Source organism: Monodelphis domestica, chromosome 1, assembly GCF_027887165.1.
Source record: "Monodelphis domestica isolate mMonDom1 chromosome 1, mMonDom1.pri, whole genome shotgun sequence".
Classification (NCBI taxonomy): Eukaryota; Metazoa; Chordata; class Mammalia; order Didelphimorphia; family Didelphidae; genus Monodelphis; species Monodelphis domestica.
The window spans coordinates 152,311,878-152,327,117 of NC_077227.1; the positions used below are offsets into that span (position 1 = coordinate 152,311,878).

Below are 15,240 nucleotides of genomic sequence, written 5' to 3' on the forward strand. Positions count from 1 at the left end.
TTTTGGCCCATCATATAATTGAATTCCTGATAGTGCAAGGTGATTTCTGTCAGGGTTTAACTCTGGTAAAAATTTACTTGACCATATATATTGTGCCAAGCTGTCTTTCTCAATTTACATAGATACTGATAATGTAAAGCATCTAAACAGCATTCTTTCCTATTGCTGCTGCTGCTGGGTGAATAGATAAGTGAACATTTCCAGCCTGGGATATCCCATTGTGTATTCCTATAAATGAAGTTGCCTGTGCTCAAAATAGTCTGAAAGCCTTTGAATGCCCTCAGGCACATTCCATCTCAGTTTCTACTGACATTTTCTGAATGCAGCAAACCTTTTACAATGTGGATGCATCTCAGTTGCAACTTTATATTTTTATCTAGAAATGTATGAATTACTGGCAAGCATTTCCAGAATGGAAGCATTTATTTCTGCTGTTGCTGCTAAAATTAATTTTTTTGTTCAGATTCATCTAGACAGATCTTGAACCTAGAAGTGCTGCTTTTGCTTCAATATTCCTAGGATTACAGATTTAGGAGAGGCGCTGTATCATAGGGAAAAGAGAAGCAGCCTTAAACCAAGAAGACCTCACTGCGTCCAAGGTCCACCTCTTACACATACTGGCTAAGTGACCCTGGGGAAGAGGCAAAACTTCTCAGTGTTCTAGGCAACTCTGATTAATTAATGAATTATACAAAAGATGTTGACCTGCATTGGGAAAAGGTGTTTCTTCAAACAGAGGTTCTGTGTATCAATGAAATCACAGATCCAGTCCTTAGCCCTATCCCTAATATAGATTTAGCCCCAAAAGATCTTAAAAAACCATCCATTCCAACCTCTCTCCCCTTGTATAGTTGAAGAAACTCTGTTTCCCAGAGAGGTGATATGCCCAAGGTCACCAAGTAATAAATGATATTCGAACCCCAGTCCTTTAGCTCCAGATTCATTGTCCTAAGTAGGATGTAGCAATTATTTTAGTATATGTGCTGCCAAAGTGAGCATTGTAGCAATTATTTTAAAAGGAGAAGAAAAACACAACATTGTATTTAAGGGTCTTTGTTCAATGTTAACACAGCCTGATAATGCTTTTAAGTTATTCATTCAAACAATGGCACTCACTTGGTCATTTGAAGATTTCTTTAATGAGGTAATTTATCCTGGTTATGTGTATTTTGCTTTGAAGTAACAGCTAGTCCAGTGATCACAATCAAAATCAGATGAATTGCTTTAGATGGAAAATCAACATTAATGAAGCATCTACTTAATATGTAGAACAATGTATTAGCTACTAATGATAAATAAGAATAAAATAACTGTTGTCTTCAGGGAGTTTACAGTATCCTGAGGACTTTTTTTTATTTTTTGTTTTTTAATTTTAATTTCAATTTTTTATGTCAACTCGATTTTTAATAATAATTTTCTGACATTTTGCAATCCATCTTCTCTTCTTTGCCCTTGACCCTTCTCCCTCCCCAAGATAGTAGGTAATATGATATAGGTTGTACATGTGTTATTATTTCAATACCTTTGCCCATGTTTATCATGGAATGAAAGAAGACATACACTTATACTAAAGAAAATTCAAGGAGGAAATAAAGTGAAGAATGGGCTTCCATCTATATTCTGTCAGGTTTTTTTCCTATGGCCATGGATAGCCTTTTTTGTCAAGAGTTCCTTGGGGTTGTCCTTGATCCTTGCCTTGCTAGTAATAGTCGCCATTCCCAGCTACTGCTACCCTAGATGAGCACATTTTTAGAGGAATTCCATTCCCATCATTTTACGGTCATCCCCAGATTCTCCTTTCATGGAAATAGAATGATGAAGTTAAACATTTTCAAAGACCTTTCATCCAAATGAAGTAGAGGAGAAACCCTTCTGCCCACCTAGTTGATGAGATTCTTTGATTCATTCTAAGGATTTGCCATGGATATTCCAAAATAGCTTCCAAAAGAGTCATTATTATCATTAAAAATAAATTTATATAGTACATCGTGATTTACAGAACACTTTCATCTCAGCCACCCTTTGACACAGATATAATAAGGAATTATTAGCCCCATTTTATGAATGAGGAGCCGTTGAGTGACTAGCCTGTGGCCACCAGCTAAGAAGCCTCCATCTCTGCTTCCAAGAGCAGTGTACCACACTCTATGCCTTGCTGTCTCTCTATTAATAACTCAGGTAGGGGCAGCTAGCTAGCACCATGGATAGTGCCTGACCTCAAATCCAGGAGTTCCTTAACTCAAGTCTGGCCTCAGACAAGGATAAGTCACTTAATCCTGTCTGCCTAGCCCTTACCCTTCTGTCTTAGACTTGGAACCAGGAGAGAAAGTAAGATTTTTTTAAATAACATAAATAAAATAACTTGGGTTGAAATCACCAAGACATGGTCCCGTGTTATTTTTTTTTAAATAAATTTAGTGGTGTTTTTTCATTTCCTTAAAATGATATTCCCCTTTATCTACTTTTTTAGCTCGAAAAATGTGCTCAGGACCTGGGAAGTACCTCCAAAGCTGTTGGATCTTCAATGGCCCAGCTGCTGACTTGCGCTGCACAAGGCAATGAACACTACACAGGTAGGTGCTGCTTCCTTATTCATGGCACCATATATGAAAGCCACAGCCAGCAATGAACAGAGAAATATTTTATTTCTGATATCCAGAAGCCGTGTGAAGAACACTCCTACCTGTTGAGTGCCTTTTTCTTTTTTTGATCCTCTCATGGTGGCGGTAAGAGATCCATGTCTCTTGGACTATAATAGAGAGAAATTGGTCATTAGAGGAGGAGCTAGATTAGTTACTGAAATGTAAGAACTTCTGGGATGGCACAACCTAGTCAGTATGTGGAAAATGTCTCCTAAAACAGACAGATAGGTCAGTGCATAAAGAGCCAGGACTGGAGACTGGAGACTGGAGGTCCCAGGTTCAAATCTGGCCCTAGATACTCCCTACCTGTATAACTCTAAGCAAAACACTTAACCCCCATTGCCTAGCTCTTACCATTTTTCTGCCTTAGCACCAATACATAGTATAGATTTTTATGAAGGAAGGTAAGGATTTTTTTTTTTAAGAAAAGAAAAGAAAATGTCTCCAAATTATTTTTTGACAGAATTTTGCTTCCTGGGACTAAAACCATAGAAATGTACGTCATTTCAGTAGTTAGGAGCCCCACCTCACTTTTATTTTTTTTCTCTCATTTTATTTAAATTGCTTATCATGTAGCATATTCAGCCATTTCTTAAAGGAATGCAAAGCACATAGAGTAATTAATTCTGTGGAAAGGTAGTAGTCATCTGTCTTCTTTGGTTGTTTTTTTTTTAAGTTCTCTCATTCTCTCTTTGCTTCTAGCCCTAGTTTCAGATCTAAATAAAATTATTTTTGTAACATGTAAGCCATAGATCTGGGAATTAGGGCATTAAGTTTATACCATCTGTTTTTCATTATTTAAAAAGAAAGTGAATATCATTTCTTGTCTTGTCAAGTGAGTGATAGAATGAAATAAGAAAGAGGGAAAGCATTTGGAACTCAAAATTTTAAAAGACAAGAATATTCAAAATAAATAATACATTTCAAATATATTTCTTTTTATTATTCTTTTTATTATATTATATATACATATATTATATACATATATGTGTAGTATATACACATATTATATTATATATACATATGTTATGTGTGTATGTGTATATATATATATATATATATATATATAGGCAATGGGGGTTAAGTGACTTGCCCAGGGTCACACAGATAGGACGTGTCTGAGGCCAGATTTGAACCTAGGACCTCCCATCTCTAGGCCTGGCTCTCAATCCACTGAGCTACCCAGCTGCCTCCTCAAATATATTTCTTGAGAAAGAAAACAAACTGAAAAAGGGTCAGTCGAATCTTTTCACACTGATTTTAAAAAGCAAACCAACCTATTTTCTTTGTTATTAAAAGCAAAGAATCAATAGTACTGCTACTGTGTGTTTTCATATTTGATTAATGTGTGATTTTTTTTTAGTTATTTGTTATTCTTTGACTTAAGAATTGGTGTGGTTTATAAATTCTTTAGCAATCAAGTGCTTGCCTATACATTTATATAGATAATGGTCCATGTGATGCAAGTGAATTAGAAAAATGAGAAAACAAATGCTTATACATTAATTGCTTGTGCCTTGGTTGCATGTTGTCTCCTTTATTAGAATATAAGCTACTTGAGAGCAGGAATAATTTCATTTTTGTCTTTTCTGCAGTGCCAAATGTAACAGCTTACATATATTTAGCACTTACTAAAGGCTTTCTGGTCCACTGGTGATTTGCCCATCCAAGAGAAATATTGGAATATTCTGGCTGATTGAATACTCTAGTGTATAGAGAATTAGCATAGATATATCATACATGGGTAACTAAATTTCCAAGAATTAGAATAAAAAAATTTTTATAACAGAAAAACTATAAAACTTAATTTTACTCTGACTTTATGACTCACAGTATTTCAGGATTTTATGTTGTTCAAGGATCTTTATGAACACCATTTATCACTGTCTTGTGCTGCATAAAATTTCTGTTTATTTGCTTTCTGTAGTTATTTGGAAAAGGTAATAAGGAGTAGTAGAATAATCACCGGACTTAGATTTGGGAGAATGGGGGTCAAACACTATCCTAACAGTTAAATTCTGTGTGATCCTGAGCAAGTCACTTAGCTCTGCTGAAACTCAGTTTCATTATCTGTGAAATAAAATCATTGTTGTTGCTGTTTATTCTGTTTCAGTTATGTCTATCTCTTTGTGGCCCATTTGGGGTTTTCTTACCAAAAACACTAAAGTTGTTTGCTATTTTCTTCTCTAGTTCATTTTATTAATGAGGAAACTAAGGCAGAATTAAGTGACTTGTCTAGGGTCACACAGCTAGGAAGTGCCTGAGACTGGATTTGAACTTAGGAAGATGAATCTTCCTGACTCCAGGAGTGGTGCCATCCATCTGCTCAAAATAAAATTAGCAGTTGTTTCCCTTTTTGTGAAAAAATGTACATTATCATTATTATAGTTAAAAAAATGTTTACTGTTATCTTCTTTAACTGTAATTCTTAAGGTCTTATTCCATTTCTTAATTACTACTTTCTCTCTCTGGTGATGCTTTTTAAAAAACTTGCCTTCCCTAAAAGAGCACCTCAGACAAAAGGTGCCATCTTTTTTGTGGCGTGTGTGTGTATTTGTGCATGTATACATTTTGGGGAGGGGGCTTCTTTTGTAATCCACACAGACACATCTTAGACTTTTGGCAATATTCTACCTCTACAATTCAAAGCTTCTTTTCTATCTTCATTATAGAATTTTCAGTAAAGCTGTAGGCCTAACAAACTGTGGCTCAGTATCTAGCATAGGTGCCTAATAAATTGAGTATGCAAAGGCAATACCAATGGAATTCATGGCGACTGTGCTGCTATAGGCTTTCTCTTTATCCCTATGCCTACTAGGAAATAAAATTATTGAAATAGGATATTGTCATATTTTCAAATGGCAAATGCTCAGAAAATGAATGAATGAACAGAAAAACGATGAGATGATTTTTTTTGTCATACTAAAGTTACCTTTACTATCTCAAATAATATCAGATTTATAGTTTTTTGTGTGTATAAAGTTTTCACCAGTAGCAGTATCCTGCTATTATGGGATTCATTTAAAAATGATTTTGAGATCATTTTAAATCTTCCCCCCACCCCCAGTCTAATCATGTAATAGTTGATTTTTACTTATGTAGTTGTATTTGTCCAGAGGTGATTTTAACTTCCAGGATAAAGAAGTCCCTGTAATAAAGACCAACCATTATAAGAGGTTTCTTCTGTATTTAATCTCACTGGTGCATATTTTCCAGACACTGCTATTGAACATAATTTAGGATCCAGATGGTGAGGGAGCTGCTGAAGTAATTTATGGCTTCAAATGCTTTTTTGTAGTTTTAAAAAATCCCTTTGCAGTTCTTTCCCAATCTCAATCCTGGCAATACAACTCAGACTTGTTTTGTTTTGCTTTTTAAGCCTGCCCCGTGCTGATCACCATTTAGGCTTTTATTGCAAATTTGACCGTGTACAACATTAGATTTTCACCAGGTCTTTTCAGTGGACCTTTTTGGCCTTGCTCCATCCATGCCTTTATTATTAATGGGTTCCTTTTTCTTGGAAACTGAGTCATTGCCATAGAGATCCCCAAGCCCTATGAGTTTCAGAGGGAATCCTGAGCAGAAATTATTTCAGATGAACATTTTTAAACCTTTGAAATTTGCTTCTTCTTGTATGCTTCCTCTTTATTGACTTGATTTCTTATTATTGCTTTTCTGGATATTGTCCTCTTCTGTAAAAATATGTTTTACAAAGAGAGACAAGATGGTGGATTAGAGGGAAGGAATCCCTAAGTAATTCCAAATTCTCATCCAAAAAATGTTAAAAGAACACCTCAAAATGAATTCTAGAGTAACAGAACCAACAAAGAGATTGGATGAGGCAATTTTCCAGTTCAAGATGACTTGGAAAAATATTTCACCAAATGAACCTCAATATAAATGCTTCTTTAGGCTTCCTATAACAAGAGTGGTGTCCTCCATGTATAAAAGCAGGTTGGATTCTAGACCATAAGTGATAAGTAAGAAGGGAGATAAAGAAAAGATAGAATTTTGAGCAGGAATCAATCAATCAGTAAGCATTTATTAAACATTCACTCAGGCACTCTTGTAGATTCTGGAGATACATATGGGAAGAATAAAGAGATCTCTACTCTCAAAGAGCCTTGTTATTTTTCAGCTCTTTTAGTCATTGCAGCTTTTTGTGAGTTCATTTTGGCATTTTCTTGGCAAAGAATCTGGAGTGACTTGCCGTTTCTCCAAATCATTTTACAGAGAAAGAACCTGAGGCAAACAGTTCCATGACTTGCCCAGAGTCACATAGCTAGGAAGTGTCTGAGGCAAAATTTGAGCTCAGCTTTTACCTGATTTATTCCTGATAGCACCCAGTCTGCTCTCCACTGTGACACCTAACTTTACTTTCTAATAATAACGTATGGAACCATAGAGGTCATCTAGTTTAATTCTCATTTTATAGATGAGGAAACTGAAGTCCAGAGAGACTATCTCATTTGTCCTAATTCACATTTTTGATTAGTGGCAGATCTGGAGCTAAAGCCAAGCCTTCTCATTCCTCTCCAAGTATTACTATAATAAACAACAAGCTTAGGTCTGAGATCACTGACCATTCCATTCAACTTTTATCTTTCTTATTCACATTGACCTCACTTACTTTTGCACATTTTCTTGTGACTTTTTCATCAACAATTTTTTCTTCTTAAAAAAATTTAGTTTTGTTTAAAAGTGCTCCAGACTACATAAACTATGCTTGAAGCATGCCATATGATAAAGTAGGGATTGAAATCACTGTAATTTGCATTCATTAGGTGACAGAACTATATCCCAGCTGTGTCATTTCCCAAATATTTACAGATTAGCCAGCCCGAGATACAACAACACTGTCTCATTTGCATTTTTGAATCTCTTCGGGTCTCTTTATTGTCCTATTGCCTCTCATTCTGAAATGAAGGGACCACCTACTGACTGCTCAAGCTAAGCCAAAATGTTTCCCTGTTGTAGATACAGAGTTTAACTGTGAACCTTCTGAAAATCATCACATGAATGTTAGAGTTGAAGGCTATGAAACCTTTCAGAGTTTTTATGTCTTTTTCTTCTGTATGAGTTCCAATAGGACACGTATAGAGTCCTCTAGCCTTTTGCCAATTCGTGTCTTGGTTTTGCCATGTGAATATTGTCATATTTATCATCTGGACCTAAAGGTGTTGGTGATAAAGGACTCAGTGTCTTCAGAGGATAAATTGGAATCAAGGCCAAAGAGTCTGCTTTCATTGAGAAAGAAATAAGGAAATAGGTTAAGCAGGGAATAGTAGTGAATTTCAAAGGCCTTGAGAGAACTGTCATAAGTCCTAGGACATCATCAAGGATACACAAAGTATAGAAATAGATACATACATGCAGAAATACATGGATAGATAGATAGATAGATAGATAGATAGATAGATAGATAGATAGATAGATAGATAGATAGATGGATGGATGGGTGGGTGGATGGGTGGATGAATGAATAGATAGATAGATAGATAGATAGATAGATAGATAGATAGATAGATAGATAGATAGATGGATGGATGGGTGGGTGGATGGGTGGATGGATGAATAGATAGATAGATAGATAGATAGATAGATAGATAGATAGATAGATAGATAGATAGATAGATGAATGGTTAGATAGATAGATAGATAGATAGATAGATAGATAGATAGATAGATAGATAGATGGATAGATGAATGGTTAGATAGATAGATAGATAGATAGATAGATAGATAGATAGATAGATAGATAGATGGGTGGGTGGATGGGTGGATGGATGAATAGATAGATAGATAGATAGATAGATAGATAGATAGATAGATAGATAGATAGATAGATGAATGGTTAGATAGATAGATAGATAGATAGATAGATAGATGAATGGTTAGATAGATAGATAGATAGATAGATAGATAGATAGATAGATAGATAGATAGATGGATAGATGAATGGTTAGATAGATAGATAGATAGATAGATAGATAGATAGATAGATAGATGGATGATAGATGGATCGGTAGATGAATAGATGGCTGGCTGGCTGGATAGATGGATGGATAAATGGATAGATGGATGAATGGATGGATAGGTAGGTGGATGGATGGATGGACAGATGGATAGATATATAAATAGAGATAAAGTATTTATGAAATGTTATTATGTACTGGGCATCATATTAAAATTTGAAGTTACAAATATATACAAAAGCAATGCCTGCCCTGAAGGAACTATCAGTCTAAAGGGGAAAGACAACTCATAAAGGAGGTTAGAAATAGGAAGGATGATTTGGAGCTTGTGGTGGACCACTGAAGTAGAAGCCAGTTCAATGAAGAATGAGGTGAAAGTTGACCTATCAGAACCCTCCATTTTTCCTGCCTGTGTCCACCAGCACTGCTGAATAAACTCAGCAGTGGAGGGGCAGTGTACTGGTGCAGGCCAGTATACTGGTGCATGCCAACCCAGAATGAGCTACCATATGGACAGGTCTGGGCTCCCTAGGCATTTGGTAGCATGTTTCTCACAGAGCATTTTATTTATTTTGCTACATTCCTGTCTCCTATTGGCAAAAATCTGGAAGTAAATTCATACCTTGGTAATGCCATTAATAGCTTTTAGGTGGCTCAGTGGATAAAGTGATGGGTTTAAATTAAGGACAGCCCATCTTCCCAAGTGCAAATCCAGTCTCAGACACTTCCTAGCTGTGTGATCCTGAGCTAGTCACTTAATGCTGTTCACCTCAGGTTCACATATGTAAAATGAGCTCAAAATGGATATGACCAGCCCTTTAAGCATACTCTTTGCCAAGAAAACCACAAATGGAACCACAAAGAATCAGATACAACTGAAAAATGATTGACTTTAATAGGCAGCTAGGTGCTACAGTGGATAGAGTCCCAGGCCTAGAATCAGGAAAATTCAACCTTGTAAGTTCAAATCTGACCTTAGACACTTGTTAGATGTGCATGTCTGGTCAAATCATTTGACCTCTTTACCTCAGTTTCCTTATCTGTAAAATAAGCTAGAGAAGTAAATGACAAAACCACTCCATTATCTTTGCCAAGAAAACCCCAAATAGGGTCACAAATAGTTGGTCACAACTAAAATGACTGAACAATTATTCATTTGTGTCCTCCTTTAAGATTTAGAAAAAACTTGCTTCATAACCACCCTGGATGTTAGTGAAAATATTGTTATGTGTTTTGAAGATTAAAAAATTGGTTCACTGTAAGAGGTTAAAGGACTTAGAACTTTACAGATAGTAAATAATAGCAATAGAACTTGAACCCAATTTCTTTAGACTCCAAAACTGGTAGTATCATCCCAAGTGAGCCAAGTGTGTGAGTACATCCACCTCTTTGTATGTCTTATTTGTTGGCCTCCAAATGAGCTATGGATTCTTGCTTGCTTGCTTGAGTGGACTCTTAAGTGTACCCTGCCTGCCATAGGATATATTCCCTGTACCAACCTCATTCCCCAGCCTCACTGCCACTTCCAGCATCTCACACCCATCCAGGCAACATCATACCTCCTCGTAATGGATCAATACCCAGACCCCAATTTTGCAGGTTTCACCTTCATGAGCCTCAAACAATTGATCTGTTCAGTGGAAACTCGGAGAAGATGGTGGGTCAGTTTTATGATCCAGACTCTCCACATCATCTTGCTAAAAATCTGTGTGGGCACACTTTTCAGGGTAGAAGTAAAATGAGACTTTGAACCAGTAGGAGGACTCTGTCGCCATATTCTCCACTTTAATTCCTCTTGGCTAATTCCAGCATCCTTAGTAATAGCATCTAATGCAATATAAGCCCTTGAACCAGTACCATGTAGTCCTTTTTTTTTTTTAACTCATTTCCTACTTACAGCAGAAAGACCCCTCTTTCAGGAGCTCTAAAGAAATGTTTTTTTTTTTCCTCCAGTGACTATAAGAAGTCTCTTTCTGCTCTCGCTAGTGTAAATAATCATTATGCCCCATCATAATTTTGTTGCTCATTCTGGATTTAAATACTGGCTATATACAGTATTCTAACAGACAGTCTGGGGGATTTTTCCTTTAAGGGGTAGCTGCAAGAGAGACAGCACAGGCTCTGAAAACGCTGGCCCAGGCCGCTCGAGGAGTAGCAGCATCCACCAATGATCCTGTGGCAGCCCATGCTATGTTGGATTCAGCCCGAGATGTGATGGAGGGCTCAGCCATGCTCATTCAAGAGGCTAAGCAGGCCCTGATCGCCCCTGGAGATGCAGAAAGTCAACAGAGACTAGCTCAGGTGGGCCCAAAGGGTAGGATTTATGTATACCATAAATGGGGACAACTTGGGAGTCTTTTACTTGGCATACTTTCTTCTGACTTCATTAAACTCATCTATTACTCTCCCTACCCAGTAAGCAACCTCACTATAGGTTAAATTTCCAGATATCTCTAAATCCTGTGAACCCTTTGTGATATATTCTGTCTCACTTAGTTCACTGTACCATGTGGGCTGGACATTGATGTGCAAAAGCAACATAAAGCATTTATATACCAGAAAACAAGGTTCAAAAATGCATGTTATAGCCCCTCAGAGCCTTATGATGTCCACCTTCAGAGAAAGAATTGATAAATAGAAACAAACAAGAACTCGTTTTGTATCTACATATATCTGTTTGTTAAATGGTGCCTTCTCAAGTGTGGGGAGGAAAGGGAGGGAGACACCTGGGACTTTTAGGGTAACAAATTCTTTTTTTAAAAATTTAATGCCTTAAAAGACAAATACCTTCATATACAGGAATCTTTTTTTTTTTAACTCTGAATTTAAAATGAATTTTAAAAGCCATTTTAAGGGGGCATCTAGGCGGCTTGGTGGATTGAGAATCTGGTCTAAAGATGGGAAGGTCCTAAGTTCAAATGTGTCCTCAGATACTTTCTAGTTATATGGCCCTGGGCAAGTCATTTAACCCCCTATTGCCTTGTCCTTACTACTTTTGTATCTTGGACCTGTGAAGATGGGATTAACCAATATACAGTATTGATACAGATGCTAAGGGTTTAAAAAGAAAACATTTTAAAAGTTATTCCTCTTTATAGACCTAGAATTTTACTTCACCTATTTCTAGAGCCAGTTAGAAAAGTTTAGTTTGTCCCCCTCCCCAAAAAAAAGTCATTTGAAAAGGCCTAAAATCCTCTGAAATATTTGCTGAAAAACTTGGGGCCTCTGACTTTAACCTACCATACTAACTACATGACCCTTGGCAATTTAACCACTCTATATTCTTGGCATAAAACTAAGAGCTAGAAGGAATACTGAAGCCCAACAAGCCTGACCCCCACTCATTTTACTGATGAGGAAAAAAGGCTTAAGGAGGTTCATTGAGTAGCCCACATTCACACAGGCATTAAGATTCAATCAGATGACTATGACCCCAGGTATTCTCACCCCAAAGCCAGTATTCATTCTTTCTTTCTTTCTTTCTTTCTTTCTTTCTTTCTTTCTTTCTTTCTTTCTTTCTTTCTTTCTTTCTTTCTTTCTTTCTTTCTTTCTTTCTTTCTTTCTTTCTTTCTTTCTTTCTTTCTTTCTTTCTTTCTTCCTTCCTTTCTTCCTTCCTTCCTTCCTTCCTTCCTTCCTTCCTTCCTTCCTTCCTTCCTTCCTTCCTTCCTTCCTTCCTTCCTTCCTTCCTTCCTTCCTTCCTTCCTTCCTTCCTTCCTTCCTTCCTTCCTTCCTTCCTTCCTTCCTTCCCTCTCTCCCTCCCTCCTTCCTTCCTTCTTTTCTTTTCTTTCTTTCTTTTTTCTGTCTTTCTTTCTTGCCTTTGTTGTCTTTCTTCTTTCTTTTTTCTTTCTTTCTCTTTCTTGTCTTTCTTTTCTTTCTTTCTTTCTTTCTTTGTTTCTTTATTTCTTTTCCTTCTTTCTTTCCCATTCCTTTCTGTCTTAGATTAATTTAGTTCCATGTCAGAAGAGTGATAAGTATTAGGCAATGGGGGTAAAGTGACTTGCCCAAAGTCCCACAGCTAGAAAGTATCTGAGGCTGCATTTGAACCTAGTACCTCCTGTCTACAGACCTTACTCCAAATCCCCGGAGCCACCCAGCTGCCCCCAGACTGCTTTCTTTAGAGACTATGCTTCTCCCTAAGGCTATAAGTTGGACTAGTAGGATAAGATTCTTCCTCTGGGAGGTCTTTATACCAGTGAAATCACAAGTCCCATTCCTTAGCCTCATTCCCAATAGATACTTCATCCTTTTTGTTCTTGGTGAGTTAATCCCAGCTGGGACACTGGAGAAAACTGATCTGGACGTGCCACTTTGTGCTTAATTCATTCAGGTGAACTGAGGCTAACAAATGAAATCAATTAGTGTGTCCACATTAACCCCAGAGTCTGGGATATAGCAGGAAGATGATGGAATGAAAAATACATGTTCTTCCTTTCCCTCAGATTCTATTCTATTTATTCATTTTTTTTTCAGACTAATTCTCTGCATTTCACCCAGGCTCAACCCAAAGGGGCCCCTCATGGACCCATTCTCCATTGGCCCAGAGGTTTTTCCCTGCTCTTTTTTCTAACTCGCATCTGTTCCCCTTTTCTTAAACAACCTTGTGTCCTTCTGCACCCCAAGGTCTCACCACATTAAGTGCAACCTAGCTGACTAGTTCAGAATCCCCAGGCCTGAGAATCCAACAGCTTTGACCTCTCCAGGAGCCGGGATATCAAGCATGCACCACCATGTCCAACTTCCATTCTGTTTAAGAGAGCAGAAGAGTGCCCGTAGCAAACAGCTGAAGCAAAAAATGAGGGCTCTGCCAGTGCAAAATAACCCATCCCCAATGTTGACTCTAAAGGATCGCTCTATTGCAAACAGTAATAATATGGAAATAGGTTTTGAACAAGGATATGCATAAAGCCCAGTGGAATTGCTCTTCAGCTCTGGGAAGGAGGAAGGAAGAAGGGAGCGAAAGAATATGAATCATGAAACTGTGGAAAAATATTATAAATTAATTCATTAAATAAATAAGCTTAAAAATAAATGAATAACCATCCCCAAATGACTATGAAATTACTCAAGAGATGTAGTCACTCCACTAGGCAGAGTAAAGTTTTAGGACTTTGTTCCAAAGGACTTTTCAGAATTAAGAGAACTCAGAACCAGCTTTCGCCCCGTGACCTCAGCAAAGCTCATAAGATAAAGGGGGTTCCTTTTTGGGGGGAGCAGCACAGTTTGAGGTAGTTGTAGCTTCTGAGCTAGAGCTGTTGGAATCAAAAAGTCCCTCCACTTGCTCAAAAGCATCTACCTGGGTGATTATATCACCAGGATAGCAGGAATTAGTCACGAGTCACATAGCTTTGGGCTCTGAAACTTTGCTGAGAAAAAGGAGTTTAATAGTTTCTTTTTTAAAGCTGGAGCTGTGATGTCATTGGCACAGGAAATTCTCAGTATTTTTTCCCTAAAATCTTTACCTTCCCTTTTAGAATCTATAGTATTTAGCAGTTCCAAGGCAGAAGAGCAGTAAGGACTTGGTGAAGGACTTGGTTAAGTGATTTGCTTAGAGCCACACAGCTAGGAAGTGTCTTGAGGTCAGATATGAACCCAGGATCTCCTGTCTCTAGGTCTGGCTCTCCATCCACTGAGCCTCCCAACTGCTCTCCCGCCCAGTAACAAACTTTTAACGCTGCATATCAACACTTCCTTTGCAATAGAATTATTTAAAAAAGAGAGTCTCATGGGAGAGTTTAAATGCCTCGGGTCATGTTCCCAATCAGATTAGAGGAGGGATTTGATCTAGATCTTTCTTCTCAGGGGCCAGCTCTCTCTCCAGTTCACCACTATGCCATTTCAGGTAGATCCTGACCGTTTCTGTTTTATACCTTTCAGAGAGGTAGATACTACAGGCTCACTAGGGCTGAAATGTTCATTCCGTTTTGTTTTGTTTTAGTCGGCACAGAATTTGAGTGCAAGAGGCATTTAATGTGGTTTAAAGTAAGATTCACGAAACCTTTTTATTATTCTATTTTTCCTTCTAAGGTGGCCAAAGCTGTCTCCCACTCACTGAACAACTGTGTGAATTGCCTCCCAGGGCAAAAGGATGTGGATGTAGCCTTGAAGAGCATTGGAGAGTCCAGCAAGAAACTGCTTGTTGATTCGGTGAGAAGATTCATTTTATTGTGGAAGAAATAAGTATTTGGAATCTTGTTTTCCATGTAATATATGGAGTCTTTTTCTCCTAAGACAGCCACTGCTAGAAACTGTACTTAGCATATTTCTCTTTTGTTGAAGCAAACTTTTATTTCCTCTCATCACTTGGAGATGGAACTAATTCCCATAATTGCATGGTCTTATTATTGCATTTCCTCAATATATCTTTTCCAATGGATCCAGGACTCATTTCCCCTTATTCCCTTTCGACTAATCACTGTTTCTGTTGTTTATAACCTCAAAACTGCAGTCTCTTTCACACAACCTCCACTATTTGGGGCATAGGTAAATCAACCTACAAATTCCTTCATCTCTCATTAGTTTGACTTTTTTGGAAGCATTTACCTTAAAGCAAAGCTCATTTAATTATTATTTTAAATGGACTAAACAAAAAAAATTAAATAGATTGTACAGAATCCTATGGTTTT

The 15,240-nt window shown here is 37.4% G+C and overlaps 1 protein-coding gene across 15 annotated transcripts in view; it reads left to right on the forward strand.

The window, feature by feature from the left end:
- The window catches only part of TLN2 (talin 2), a 596,702-nt gene that overhangs the window by 424,666 nt on the left and 156,796 nt on the right, over positions 1 to 15,240 (forward strand). For all 15 annotated transcript variants that reach the window (XM_056808077.1, XM_056808019.1, XM_056808054.1 and 12 more), the window contains 3 exons: positions 2,471 to 2,573; positions 10,710 to 10,918; positions 14,642 to 14,761. In XM_056808077.1, the coding sequence (XP_056664055.1) occupies positions 2,471 to 2,573; positions 10,710 to 10,918; positions 14,642 to 14,761 (432 nt within the window). The remainder of the gene's footprint in view (positions 1 to 2,470; positions 2,574 to 10,709; positions 10,919 to 14,641; positions 14,762 to 15,240) is intronic.